The sequence below is a fragment of the Gracilinanus agilis genome, chromosome X (assembly GCF_016433145.1).
Source record: "Gracilinanus agilis isolate LMUSP501 chromosome X, AgileGrace, whole genome shotgun sequence".
Lineage (NCBI taxonomy): Eukaryota > Metazoa > Chordata > Mammalia > Didelphimorphia > Didelphidae > Gracilinanus > Gracilinanus agilis.
In genome coordinates this window covers 59122189-59133505 of record NC_058136.1, presented here as the reverse complement: position 1 = coordinate 59133505, position 11317 = coordinate 59122189, and the positions used below count along the sequence as shown (strand labels likewise).

Sequence of the window (11317 nt, the reverse complement as noted above, 5' to 3'; positions counted from 1 at the left end):
CGTGGTAGTTATAGCCATGTGTTGCTGGAAACTCTGAGAGTAAAAGTTGTGTGCTTGCTTTATAGGCAGCCCATCATCTGGGTATACTCCATCTTTTGCTATATTGGGATAAGGCTGATGAGGCTGGAACCCAGTGAGAATTCATCCTGGCCTGAATCACACAGCTAGACAGAAAACCACCAGTACCCCCAGCTCTCTTGTATTTGGAGTAACCAGCCATGGAAGTCAATGCCGCTGCTTTCTTATTGATGCCTTGTGCTCAGCCTCCTGGTTCTTCTCTCAGGAACTCTCTAAGGGGCACGAGGCAAACTGGCAACTAACGCTACCCTTTTCCCTGTGGCTCTCTTTTAGGGCAAACATCTTTTGCCCTGGCTGCCTTTTCCTGTACTATCATCTCTCTCCCACTCAGCCCTGCCCTTTCACTGTCCAGATATTCCTCTGCTTTCCTGTTTCTTTGTTAACAAACTCCCTTCTATTGACTATCTCTTAGTATTACATTCTTTCCAGCTTATGGCAAAAACAGAAACTTAATGTTCCCCTCAGAAGACACTACATTCTTGGCAACCTTCTCCAGTACCGTGTACTCCTTGCCTGTCCTCAATACACTGGGGACTGGGAGAAGCAGGCATATTGGGGCAAGTAGGTAGTGCAGTGGATAGAACACTGGGCCTGGAGTCAGGAAGACTTGAGTTCAAATCCAGCCCAGAGACTTCCTAGCTGTGTGACCCTAGGCAAGTCACTTCACCTCTGTCTGCCTCAGGTTACTCATCTGCAAAATGGAGTTAATAATAGCACAAACCTCAACTGGTTTTGTAAGAATTAAAGGAGATCTATAAATGTGTGTGTCCTGCAGGCCTTAAAGTCCTCCATGAGAGCATTAGTATTGTTATTATTATGTGAAGCATGGTCTGGGGCCAATTAGAGATAGTGGTCACCAATCTGGATAGCTTGGCAAGAAGGTAAAATCTGTTCCCCCCAATCCTCTCCTAAAAAAGAGATAAGATTCCATCCCTTCCCCCAGAGAGGTGACAGCCTAATGCAGGATCAGACAGCAAAACAAATATAGCACCTGGTATCACATGCTAAGTGTATTTATTATATTACATCTGTAGAAACAAAGCATTATGTCAAGACCAAAGGGATAAGGCTACCAATCTGCTGGTGGGGCATGGGGCATCAAGGCAAGACTTCTGGGAGGAGTGGTATTTGATTGAATTGTGCTTTAAGGACGGGGAGGGAAGTCAGTAGTAAAGAGGGGGAGGAGAACATTCTAGATATTGAGAGGAACAGCTGGAGGAGAGGCCGGGACATGGAAGGATAAAGAGTGTGTTGGTGTAGGGTTGGGATGCAGAGAGTCATCCATTTTGGCCTGAGCATAGAGCGTATGATGGAATATGATGCAGGAGAAGACTGGAAAGGTATTGTGATATACCAGATTTTGGAGGGCCTTGAATGCTGTGTTAGGGTTAGTAGGGAGTTACTGAAATTCTTGAATAGAAGAGTAACAGGTTTCCCACACACACACACACTCAATTGTATGTAAGGAGACAAAAGGCTGGAATAAGGGACTAGGGGACAGGGAGGGCAATTTCATTGTACCTTTCTCCTCAATTAGGTCCACTTGCACCCCAGCTTCTGAAGGGCAGCCGAAGAGACCCTGCAGTGACTGAATCCCAGGTAAGCTGTGGTTCCCTTTATTGCCCTCCCTCAAAAGTCCTTTCATCCCCCTCTGCTTCTTGGCACTTATTTCCAACCTTCTCTCATCATAAGATTGCTTCCATTTCTATGCACCAGTATATGCCATTTTTGCATTTTACTTTAACTTCATAATTCATTAATTCATAATCCTCCCCAGCTTCAAGTATTCTCTCTCTCTCACTCTCTCCTCTCCTCTCTCTCCCTCCCTCCTTTCCCCCATAGCTTGTACTTTTTTTGACCCCCATAACTCTCTGTCTTGTATTATGCTTATCTTTATGCCTGTTGATTCCACCCTACTAGTGGAATGGCTGACCCTGGAGGGCAGCAACAAATTCCTCATTCCACAGTGAGTCTCCTCTGATGACTTGGATGTATAAGATCCTGGGTGAATGTTGGACCATTCCCTTTAACCTTCAGGATGTACCTGTGAGAAGGGAGGCAGGGACACTGGGCAGGGATTATTATTCTTATTTTAATTATTGGTGAAGCAGTGCCATTCCCCAGAAGGTAGGTGGGGAATTGGTTTGTCTGACAATATTCTGTAAGTTCATAAAAGAGTAGAAGAAGAAGGATGTAGGAGGAGAATGCAAGTCTCCCAATTAAGAGAATTCAAGAATTTCAAAGCTACGAAGGACCATTTAATCTGACTCATTCATTTTATGGACTTTTCTGGGGGAGAACCGGGACCAGAGCCCTGCTCTTCAGATGCCTAGTATCACAGAATCTCAGGGATGGCAAGAAAAATTAGCTTCAAATTCTTTATATTTTCAAATTTTACAAAGCTCTTCCCTGAGAAAATCCCCTTGGGGGTAGGTCCTTCAAATATTGCCATTTTATAGATGAGGAAAGTAAGGCTTAGAGAAATAACAGGACTTGTCCAAGATCAGAGAGCGCGTGTTAGATCCAAATCTCTTGGTTCCAAGTCCAGTGTCCTTTCCACTCAGTGTAACATACTGCCCCCTCCAAAAGCAGCTGTTCCATCATTTGACATATCAGGAAACTGAGGTCTAGAGAGCAGGCCAGGAACTTGCCTGTGTTCATATAGTTAGTGCTAGAACTAGGTCTATATAGAATCTGACTGTCCTGGATCCTAGTCAAGTTGTCTTTCCTCTGTATCCTATTCTTCTCATTCTATCTCTCTCCTTCCCCATGTCCACCTGCAGATTCAGAGCTTGACTCGTCTGCAGGGTCCCTCTACTACCTCTGTTCTTTGTGGGTTTTGCTTCACCACCCACCCCTGAACAGAGCTGGGATATTGTCCTTGTTGTTTCAGGAAGCATCGATGACCTTTGAAGATGTGGCTGTTTACTTCACATGGGAAGAATGGAGGCAACTGGACTTTACTCAAAGGGCCTTATATAGGGACGTAATGCTGGAGAATTATAGAAATGCAGTCGCAACAGGCAAGTATGCGCGCCTGGAGCTCTCTTGCTCCCACATTAGTTCCCAACTGTGAACAGGAAAACAGGAATGGAAGCTGTGAATCATGGGGTCCTGCAATGGCCAGAAGAGGCAGGTTAGGAAAACATCTGGCCAAAGGCCCCAGCTTGTATTCTCTGCAGCTCTTATGTCATGTCTCTAACCTCTTAGTAGAGCACTAGCATCCATGAATTTATTTCAGTCATTCTTAGCTGATTTGTTGGTTCAGTCCTTAAGGCAGCTCAGTCCTTTGCTGGTCTTCTTACTATCATGAGGGTTTGAAGGAATTATCAGGAAGACATCTGAAGGGCCTAGCTTGGGTAGTGGGCAGTTACAGAAATGGTCTTTTCAGCTCCTCTCATACAAAGAGGGGGCCCTTCCCCTTTACAATTGGTCCCTTGTGCCTCTGGAATCAAATATCAGAGACTCTGTTGGGCATTCAAAGCCATTCATCCCTTGATCCCCTCCTTCCTTTCCAGTCTTCTTATACCTCATTTCCCTCCATGTACTCTATGATCCAGTGACTCTGGCCTTTTGGAGATCCCATTTCTTTCAATAGATTGCCCCTTCTATTGTCCCTACCCTCTTAATTTGTCTTTAGTCTCTCTCTGACTGCTGCCTTTTTGCTTGCTGCCCACAAACGGGCCAGGTCTCCCCCATCCTCAGAAAAACTCACTTATTTATCCATTCCCATTAGCTATCATCCCATATTTCTTCTCCCTTTTTTGGCTAATTTCCTCGAGAAAGTTGTCTATAATTGGGGCCTGCACTTCTTTCTCCTCACTCTCTCCTCGTCCAACTGAAGCTGTTGTCTAAATGTAGTTACCTAATCTAACAGCCCTTTCACAATTCTCATCTTTCTTGACCTCTCTGCAGCCCTGGACACTGGTGTTTTAAAAAATAATTAAAAAAATTAGTTTATTTGTTTGTTGATTACATTAAAATCCCCAGGTAACTTCCTCCTTTCTTCCTCTTCCCACACTAGAGAAGACATCATTTGACCCAAAAATGTATTAATACACTCTTTTGAATTTCTATTCATCAGTTCTTTAGAGTTGGACATTCACAGGTTATTCTTCAGACATTAATTCTGTAGTGAAAAAAAGTTTGCTTCGGTTTGGATTCAGACAATCAGTTCCTTTTTTCTGGAAGCAGATGGCATTTTTTTTCATGAGTCCTTTGAGAGAGTTTGGGATCATTGTATTCCAGAGAACAGCTGTTACTCAGTTGTTCATTGTACAGTGTTCTTGTCACTGTGCAGTATTCTCCTGACTTTACTCTGCCTCAGTTTGATGTAAGTCTTTCTAGGTTTTTCTGAGCTCTTCCTGCTTGTCCTTTTTTACAACACAATAGTATTCCATTACAATCGTATACTAGAACTAATTCAGCCATTTCCCAATTGACAGGAATCCCCTCACTTTCCAATCCTTTGTCGCCACAAAAAGAGCTGCTTTAAATATTTTTTGTACATATAGGCCCTTCTGCTTTTTTTAACCTCTTCGGGATACAAACCTAGTTGGGTCAAAGGGTATGTGTACTGTTTAACAGCCCTTTGGGCTTACGTCCAAATTGCTCTCCAGAATGATTGAATCTGTTCACAACTCCCCCAACAGTGCGTAAGTATCTCAATTTTCCCACATCCCTTCTAAGTTTTGTCATTTTCCTTCTCTGTCCTAATAGATGGTACCTCAGAGTTGTTTTAATTTGCATTTCTCTACTAGTGATTTAGAGCCTTTTTTGCATGACTATAGAAAGCTTTAATTACTTTAAATTAAATACTAAAAATTAAAATAAACAGGAGAACTGCCTGTTCACATCCTTTGACTATTTATCAATTGGGGAATGACTTGTATTCTTATCATGGACAGGGTTGATGGCCATCTTCTCCTCTGGCAATACTCCTTTCTCTCTAAGTTCTTATGGCACTGCTCTCTCATGATCCTCCTCTTACCTGTGGGAGTACTCCTCCCCAGTCTTGGGTGCCGGATCTTTCTCCCGGTTGTACTCACTGCCCGTGGGTGTTCCCCCCGGCTTTGTCCTGGGCCTTCTCTCTATATCCTCTTACAGCTGGTGATTCAACTGTTACCTCTATGCAGATGAATCTCTCATTTGTCTAGCCCTGTCTTCTCTGCTGACCTCCCAGTTTCCTATTTCCCATCATGAACTGAATGTCCCCTAGATATCTTCAACTTGATATATTCAAAACTGAACTCATTATCTCCCCCATCCCTGCCCCCAGGCCTTTCCTTCTTCCTTACTTTCCTGTTGTTATTGTGGACACCATTCTCCTCCTAGTCACCCCGGCTCACAAACTGGGTATCATTTTTGACTCCTCACTCCACCCCCCAATCTTTTGCCAAAGCCTGTTGATCCTACCTTGAAATATCTCTTGAATATATCAACTTGCCTCCTCTGACATTGCCCTTATCCCCTCACCCCTGGACTATTACAGGAGCCTATGGGTGAGTCAGCCTGCCTCAAATCTCAAATATCTCCCCACTCCAGTCCATCCTGCATTTAGCCCCCAGAGTGATTTCCCCAAGGCACAGGTTGACCATGTCATTCACTCTTCTGCTCATTAAACTCCAGTGGCTGTGTAGTGCCTCCAAGATCAAATTTTAAATGCTCTGTTGGGCATTCAAAGCCCCTCATAACCTGCTCCCCTCTTTTTCCAGGCTTCCTATAACTCATTGTCCTTCATGTTCTCTAGGATCCAGTGACTCTGGCCTCCTGGCTATTCTTTGCGTACACATTTCTAGCCTTTTCATTAGCTTATCCTTCCTCATCTCTTCCCCCAGCTTCCTTCTAGTCTCAGCTAAAATCCCACCTTTTGCAAGAACCCTTCCCTCTGAGACTAGCCTTAATTTCTCCTTTCCGCAGTGTGCTTTGTAGCTATGTGTTTGCGTGTTGTCTCCCCCCTGACAGATTGTGAGCTCCTTGAGGTCAGGGATTGACTTTTGCCTTGTCCTGTATCTCCAGCACTTAGCACAGGGCCTGGTATGTATTAAGTGCTTAGTTAATGCTTGATATCTGGAAGCATGGGCTTTCTCTGCCATAGAACCCCCTAGAAAAGACCCCATCCACCTTTTCTACACTCGACACTGAAGGCCCAGGGCCCTTGTACACATGCTTTTACCTCATTGTTCCTCAGCTCCTTGACTCCCGTTTACTGGGAATGAGTTTAAGAGGCCCCTGCCCGTCCCTCTTGACTGTGCCTGAGGTGGCATTTATGGGTATTTCCCAGCATGGTCCCAGCCTTGCCCCATTGCCTGGGCTAATGTTCTAGGTAGCCCATTTTGTGTCCCCAATTCAAACCTTTCTGTCTGCCTTCCTTCCCCTTGGGCAGGCTTTAAGGGACCCAAGCCTTACTTGATCTCACAGCTGGAACGAGGAGAGATGCTATGGATTCTGGATCTACGGGAGACAGAGACCACTGAGGCCAGAAGAGGTACTTGGCCAGGTGAGCCAGAGAGCTAGAACCCAACATATGCATGTCCTAGACTGGTGCCAAGCAAGTGAGGGCCCCCTTTCCCTCTGCCTCTGTCTGCTATCCTTCCTCTCCTGTCCCCCTTAATCTTGTTTCCCTTTTCTTTCTCCTTCTCCCCTCTTCTGACATGGTCATTCTCACCAGACTCCGGCCATGCCACTTATTAGCCTTGTGACCTTGGCTAAGACACTGAACCTCTTGGACTTCACTTTTCTCAGTAGTCATAAAAGGAGAGGGTTGGACAAGAGGACCTATGAGGTCTTTTGCAGCCTTAGAGCCTATTGCCCTATGACCCATGTCCAAGGCACGGCTCCTGCTGTGTGACCTTGCGCAAATCACTGAGCCTATCTAATCCCCAACATCCTCCACTGTGAAATGGGAATTATCACGACTGATGATTGCTGTGTCATTGATATGCCCTTTTGCTTTGGGGTCACTCAGAACTCCTCCCCCTTCTTTTTTTAGCACACTTTCCTCCCTGCCTTCCCATCAAAATTGGAAAGGCATCCATTTCCCAGTGGAAAGTCAGGAGATCCATGTGCTTCTCCTTCCTTTTGCAGTCCAGCACAGGAATCTAGATGCCATACATTCTCTGTCTTTGACATTTCAGATGGCAAGACTGAGAACAAAGAGTCTAGGCCCAAGCCGGGCACTTCTGAAGATGCGACGTCACAGGGACGATTGTTTAGAGAGGGGCAACGGGAGAACTTGAATGGGAACTCAGCCAGATGTCAACAAGAAAATGTTGTCTGTGGAAGCAGCCCCAGAGAAACAGACCCCTCCAGAGAGGGTGGCCCGAGTGGGGATCCACAAGAAAAGTCCTATAAATGTAACCAATGTAAGAAAGCCTTCAGGTGGAAGTCAATGCTCATCCTCCACCATAGAATTCACAGTGGAGAGAAACCTTATGTATGTAATGAATGTGAGAAAGCTTTTAGTCGCAGCTCAGACCTGACTAATCATAAGAGAATTCATAGAGGAGAGAAGCCTTATGAATGTAATGTGTGTGGGAAAAGTTTCACATGGAGCTCAAACCTTATTAACCACAAGAGAATACATAGTGGAGAAAGGCCTTACAAATGTAATATATGTGGGAAGTCTTTCACTCAGGGCTCAATCCTAATAAAACACCACAGAGTTCACAGTGGAGAGAAACCCTATGAATGTACTGAATGTGGGAAGGCCTTCAGCCAGAAAGGAAACCTTAGTAATCATCAGAAAATTCACACCAGAAAGATCATTGTTGTGAGCCCTAAGAAAACAACCACCCCAGAAAATCAGTGAAGCCTCTCACAGTTACTGTGGCACAAATCCAGGGTAAAACTTGGCTAGTCCAAGAAGTTTTTCTACATCTCCTGGCCTAGAAAGTACCTCACTTAATTTATTCTGATTGACTTCTTCAGAGAGGATACTCTGGTTGGAACTCTCGATGCCCTTACCTCATGATTCCTTTATCACACTCTGATTTTTCAAGCCCTACAGCTAATTTGACCCGAGGCCAAAATAATAGGACTGAAAATGGCCTGTATGTCTCAGCAATCCTGTTTTTCCACAGAAATGTAGATGAATTGACCTCAAACTTTTGCTTACACAGATCTTTCAGGAAAAAAGGAAAGAAGGAAATGTTTTCCATTTGTTATTTAGTATTCAAACCCTTAAGCCATTTGCCCTCTCCAGGCCTTAATTTCCTCATCTGTAAATGGTAATTACATTATTTTCACTAGTTGCCTCTCGGGGCTATGGTTAAGAAAAGTGATGAAATCTGGTCTCTGATACTTCCTAGCTGTGTGACCCTGGGCAAGTCACTTAAACCCCATTGCCTGGGTTCTTCTGCCTTGAAACCAATGAATGCACAGTATTCATTCTAAGACAAGGTTAAGGGTTGTTAAAAAAAAGTGGCAGAGAACTAGGAACGGTGAAGTTATTTTTCTTTTCTAAAATTTTTCTTTATTAAATTGCATTTTGGGGGGGGTGTTAGTTTCCTTCACACCCACCCCTACTTTTGGGGAGAAAAGAGAGAGGACAAAATCCTTGTGACCAATATTTAGAGTCAAGCAAAATACCTGCAATTACCCCCAAAATGCCTTCTGTCCCATTCTATACCCTGAGCCCATCATATCTCCAGAGCCATGTGGACAACCTGCTCAGTCATTGGTCCTCTGACTGAGGATTGGTTGGTTATTGTGTGGATCAGAGTTCTTAATTCTTTCCAAGTTCTTTGTCTTTACAGTATTGTTGTCATTGTATAAATTGTTCTTCTGGTTATGCTCACTTCACTGTATCTGTTCATAAGGTCCAAAACCGCTCTTTGTAATTTCCTACAGTACAGTAATGCAGTATTAAAAATTAAAGATCATTGAATTCAAAATCCTTGTGATGTGAAAACGGAGAGGGGGAGGGGAAGGAACTTACCCAGGAAACACCAGGGAGCTACTGAATTGATTAGAGCAAAGAATGGAAAGATCAGATTGATGCTTAAGAAACTTAAGGCCCTGTTTTTCCATTCAGCAGGTATTCTTTGTTTGCCTCCTGCTGGCCACTGATGAGTTACAGCTATCAGTCAGATGGAGTCTTTCTCCTCTGAGGGCAATATGTTACAGATCTTAATGAGCCTCCCTTCCCTACCCAAGTGAAGATTCCCTCACCTTGTCCAGTCTTGAGCTCACAGCTGCTTCTATTCCCAGAAATCCTAGTTGGGACATTTCCTCCAAATTAGGAGTATGGTGGCTCTCTCTGCGTGACAGGGAGCCCACTTAAGAGAGCCTGATCTCCTTCACTGCTCTTTTCTCTGTTGGCCCAGATAGAATCACATTGGTAAATCACAACTTCTTGGGCCATTCTCCAATTCCTGAACACCCCCCTCAGTTTCTGAAAAAGAGCTGCTGGCAAGGTTTTTGTACTGATGGCTTCCTTTCCCCTGACTTCTCTGGGGCATAGCTCTAGTGGTGGTAACACTGGTCAACAAAGGGCATGCACAGTTTTGTAACTGGTGGTGGCACGGGGGCAGGAGACCTGAGTTCGAACACAGTCTTAAGAGTCTTACCAGCTGTAAGCCTGGCCAAGTCACTCAGCCTCAGTTTTCTCATCAGTAAAATAGGAACACCAGGCTCGGGTTGAGTGCTTTGCAAACCTTGAAGCCCTAGGTTCGGCCCCGCCCCTCCCCCCCCCCCCCCCTTTAGCGCTTTCAGCCTTCTGACATCTCAGCCATCTCTCCCAGACAAGTTTCTAAAGCGCCGGGAGGCGAGCAGAATACCCCGCCCTCTCTGGAAATAGGCGGGGCAGGGAGAGCCGAGACAGTACCTACGAGACTCGTTCTCCTTGGTGGCCTAGAACAGCACCGGAAGTTCCTCACTAAAGCTGGAGGAAGAGCAGGCTCGGCAAGCGAGAGATTCTAAGAATACTTCCGGTGGCGCCGTGGCTTTCCCGGGCTTTTGGTGAGAGAGTATGAGTTTGTGAAGCCGAGACGGGCTCCATCCCGCCTCGCCCCGCCCTCCCCACGGGGCTGAATCTTTCGAACTGGCAGAGAATGATGCCCGGAGCTCTCCGGAGTTTGACTCGGGCTTCTCCCTACCTTCCTGTCCCCTTCGAGGCCCCGTAGTGCCTCCTGGCCGCGCATGCGCAGATGCGCTCTGGGACATACTCTGGACTTCTCCCCGCGCTTCGGTAGCGATTCCCCAGAACTCTTCAAAGTGGGTATTGGGGCCGTAACAGTGGCAGGCCGCCCTCCCCCCAGCCCCCCGGGAGGTGCGTCTTCATGAATGCGCGGTGCCATAACGTTTGCCTGCCCGTCTGCTTCCGTTTGGGAAACTGAAGCCCGCAGAGGCCATTGCTTCTGCTGTGGCCGCTCAATCGATGGATTTGCATTGCCTCAGGGGCTGTGGGTGATCATTCTGTGTGGAAGGACTAGGACCAGGGAGGAGTGGGTGTTTGAACCTAGCCCTTGGATTGGGCTCTGGCCTCAAGTCTCTTCCTCAACCCAACTCCTGGGGCTCTCTAAAAAGAGAAGGCCACTATGGGCACGAAAAACTTTGCCCAGTTTGAGCCCTTCCTGCCTTCCCAGGTTTTTTCTTAACACCTTTTCCTTCACTATATGTGGAATGAAATTCGGGGTGGGGGGGAGGCTTGCATCCTCCAAAATCACTCTAATGAGCAGACAGGAGACTCGATGCTGGCAGAGTTCCTGTGGCTTTATTTAGAGGCGTGGGGGGAGGGGAATAGGGTGAGGCACACTGTCTGGGCCTAGACAGCATCCTCATGGGGGATAGGAGAAGATAGGGAGAGAGAAAAGGAGTGGCTACACAGTCTGAGGTCATAGAAGTGGACACAGATGCCTCAGTTTACTCAGATTTTACAGGGATCCAACACAATGCTGAATCTCCACTTTCCCTTCATCTGTATCTTATTCTACCCTCCTTAAACCTTCCCAAGGCTTCTGAGTGTCTTTTCTTTATCTTCCAATGTTTCCAAGTGTATGGGAGTATTCCTTAGGTTTGCATCTTTTAGTTAAGTCAGGTGTTTAGGCCTGTCCAAGGATTTATCAGTTTGCAACAGTTCAGGCTGAAACATTTCTTGAGAACATTTCTCTAGCTATAGCAGTCTTTGCAATCAGATCTCAGGACATGCAGTTAAGACTATAACTTGTAAGTTTTGAGATTTCTCTCATAGGAATTAGGTCACCCCTAAACTTCTTCCCATGGGAATAGAAGAAGGGGG

General features: G+C 45.7%; 1 protein-coding gene across 1 annotated transcript; it reads left to right on the top strand.

The window, feature by feature from the left end:
- The first annotated feature begins 1612 nt into the window (after nt 1-1612).
- On the top strand, nt 1613-8972 carry LOC123253857 (zinc finger protein 184-like). Its single transcript, XM_044682979.1, has 4 exons — nt 1613-1677; nt 2972-3101; nt 6464-6577; nt 7215-8972. Exons 2-4 carry the CDS (start codon nt 2981-2983, stop codon nt 7886-7888), a joined length of 909 nt encoding a protein of 302 aa, XP_044538914.1. The 5' UTR covers nt 1613-1677; nt 2972-2980; the 3' UTR covers nt 7889-8972.
- Nucleotides 8973-11317: the final 2345 nt, after the last annotated feature.

What these genes read in the sequence shown, in the direction of transcription:
- LOC123253857 (XM_044682979.1), top strand. Translation starts at nt 2,981, where the DNA reads ATGACCTTTGAAGATGTGGCTGTTTACTTCACATGGGAAGAATGGAGG. An exon ending in TAGAAATGCAGTCGCAACAG is followed by an intron (nt 3,102 to 6,463) that starts GCAAGTATGCGC and finishes CCCCTTGGGCAG; the next exon opens with GCTTTAAGGGACCCAAGCCT. An exon ending in CAGAAGAGGTACTTGGCCAG is followed by an intron (nt 6,578 to 7,214) that starts GTGAGCCAGAGA and finishes TTGACATTTCAG; the next exon opens with ATGGCAAGACTGAGAACAAA.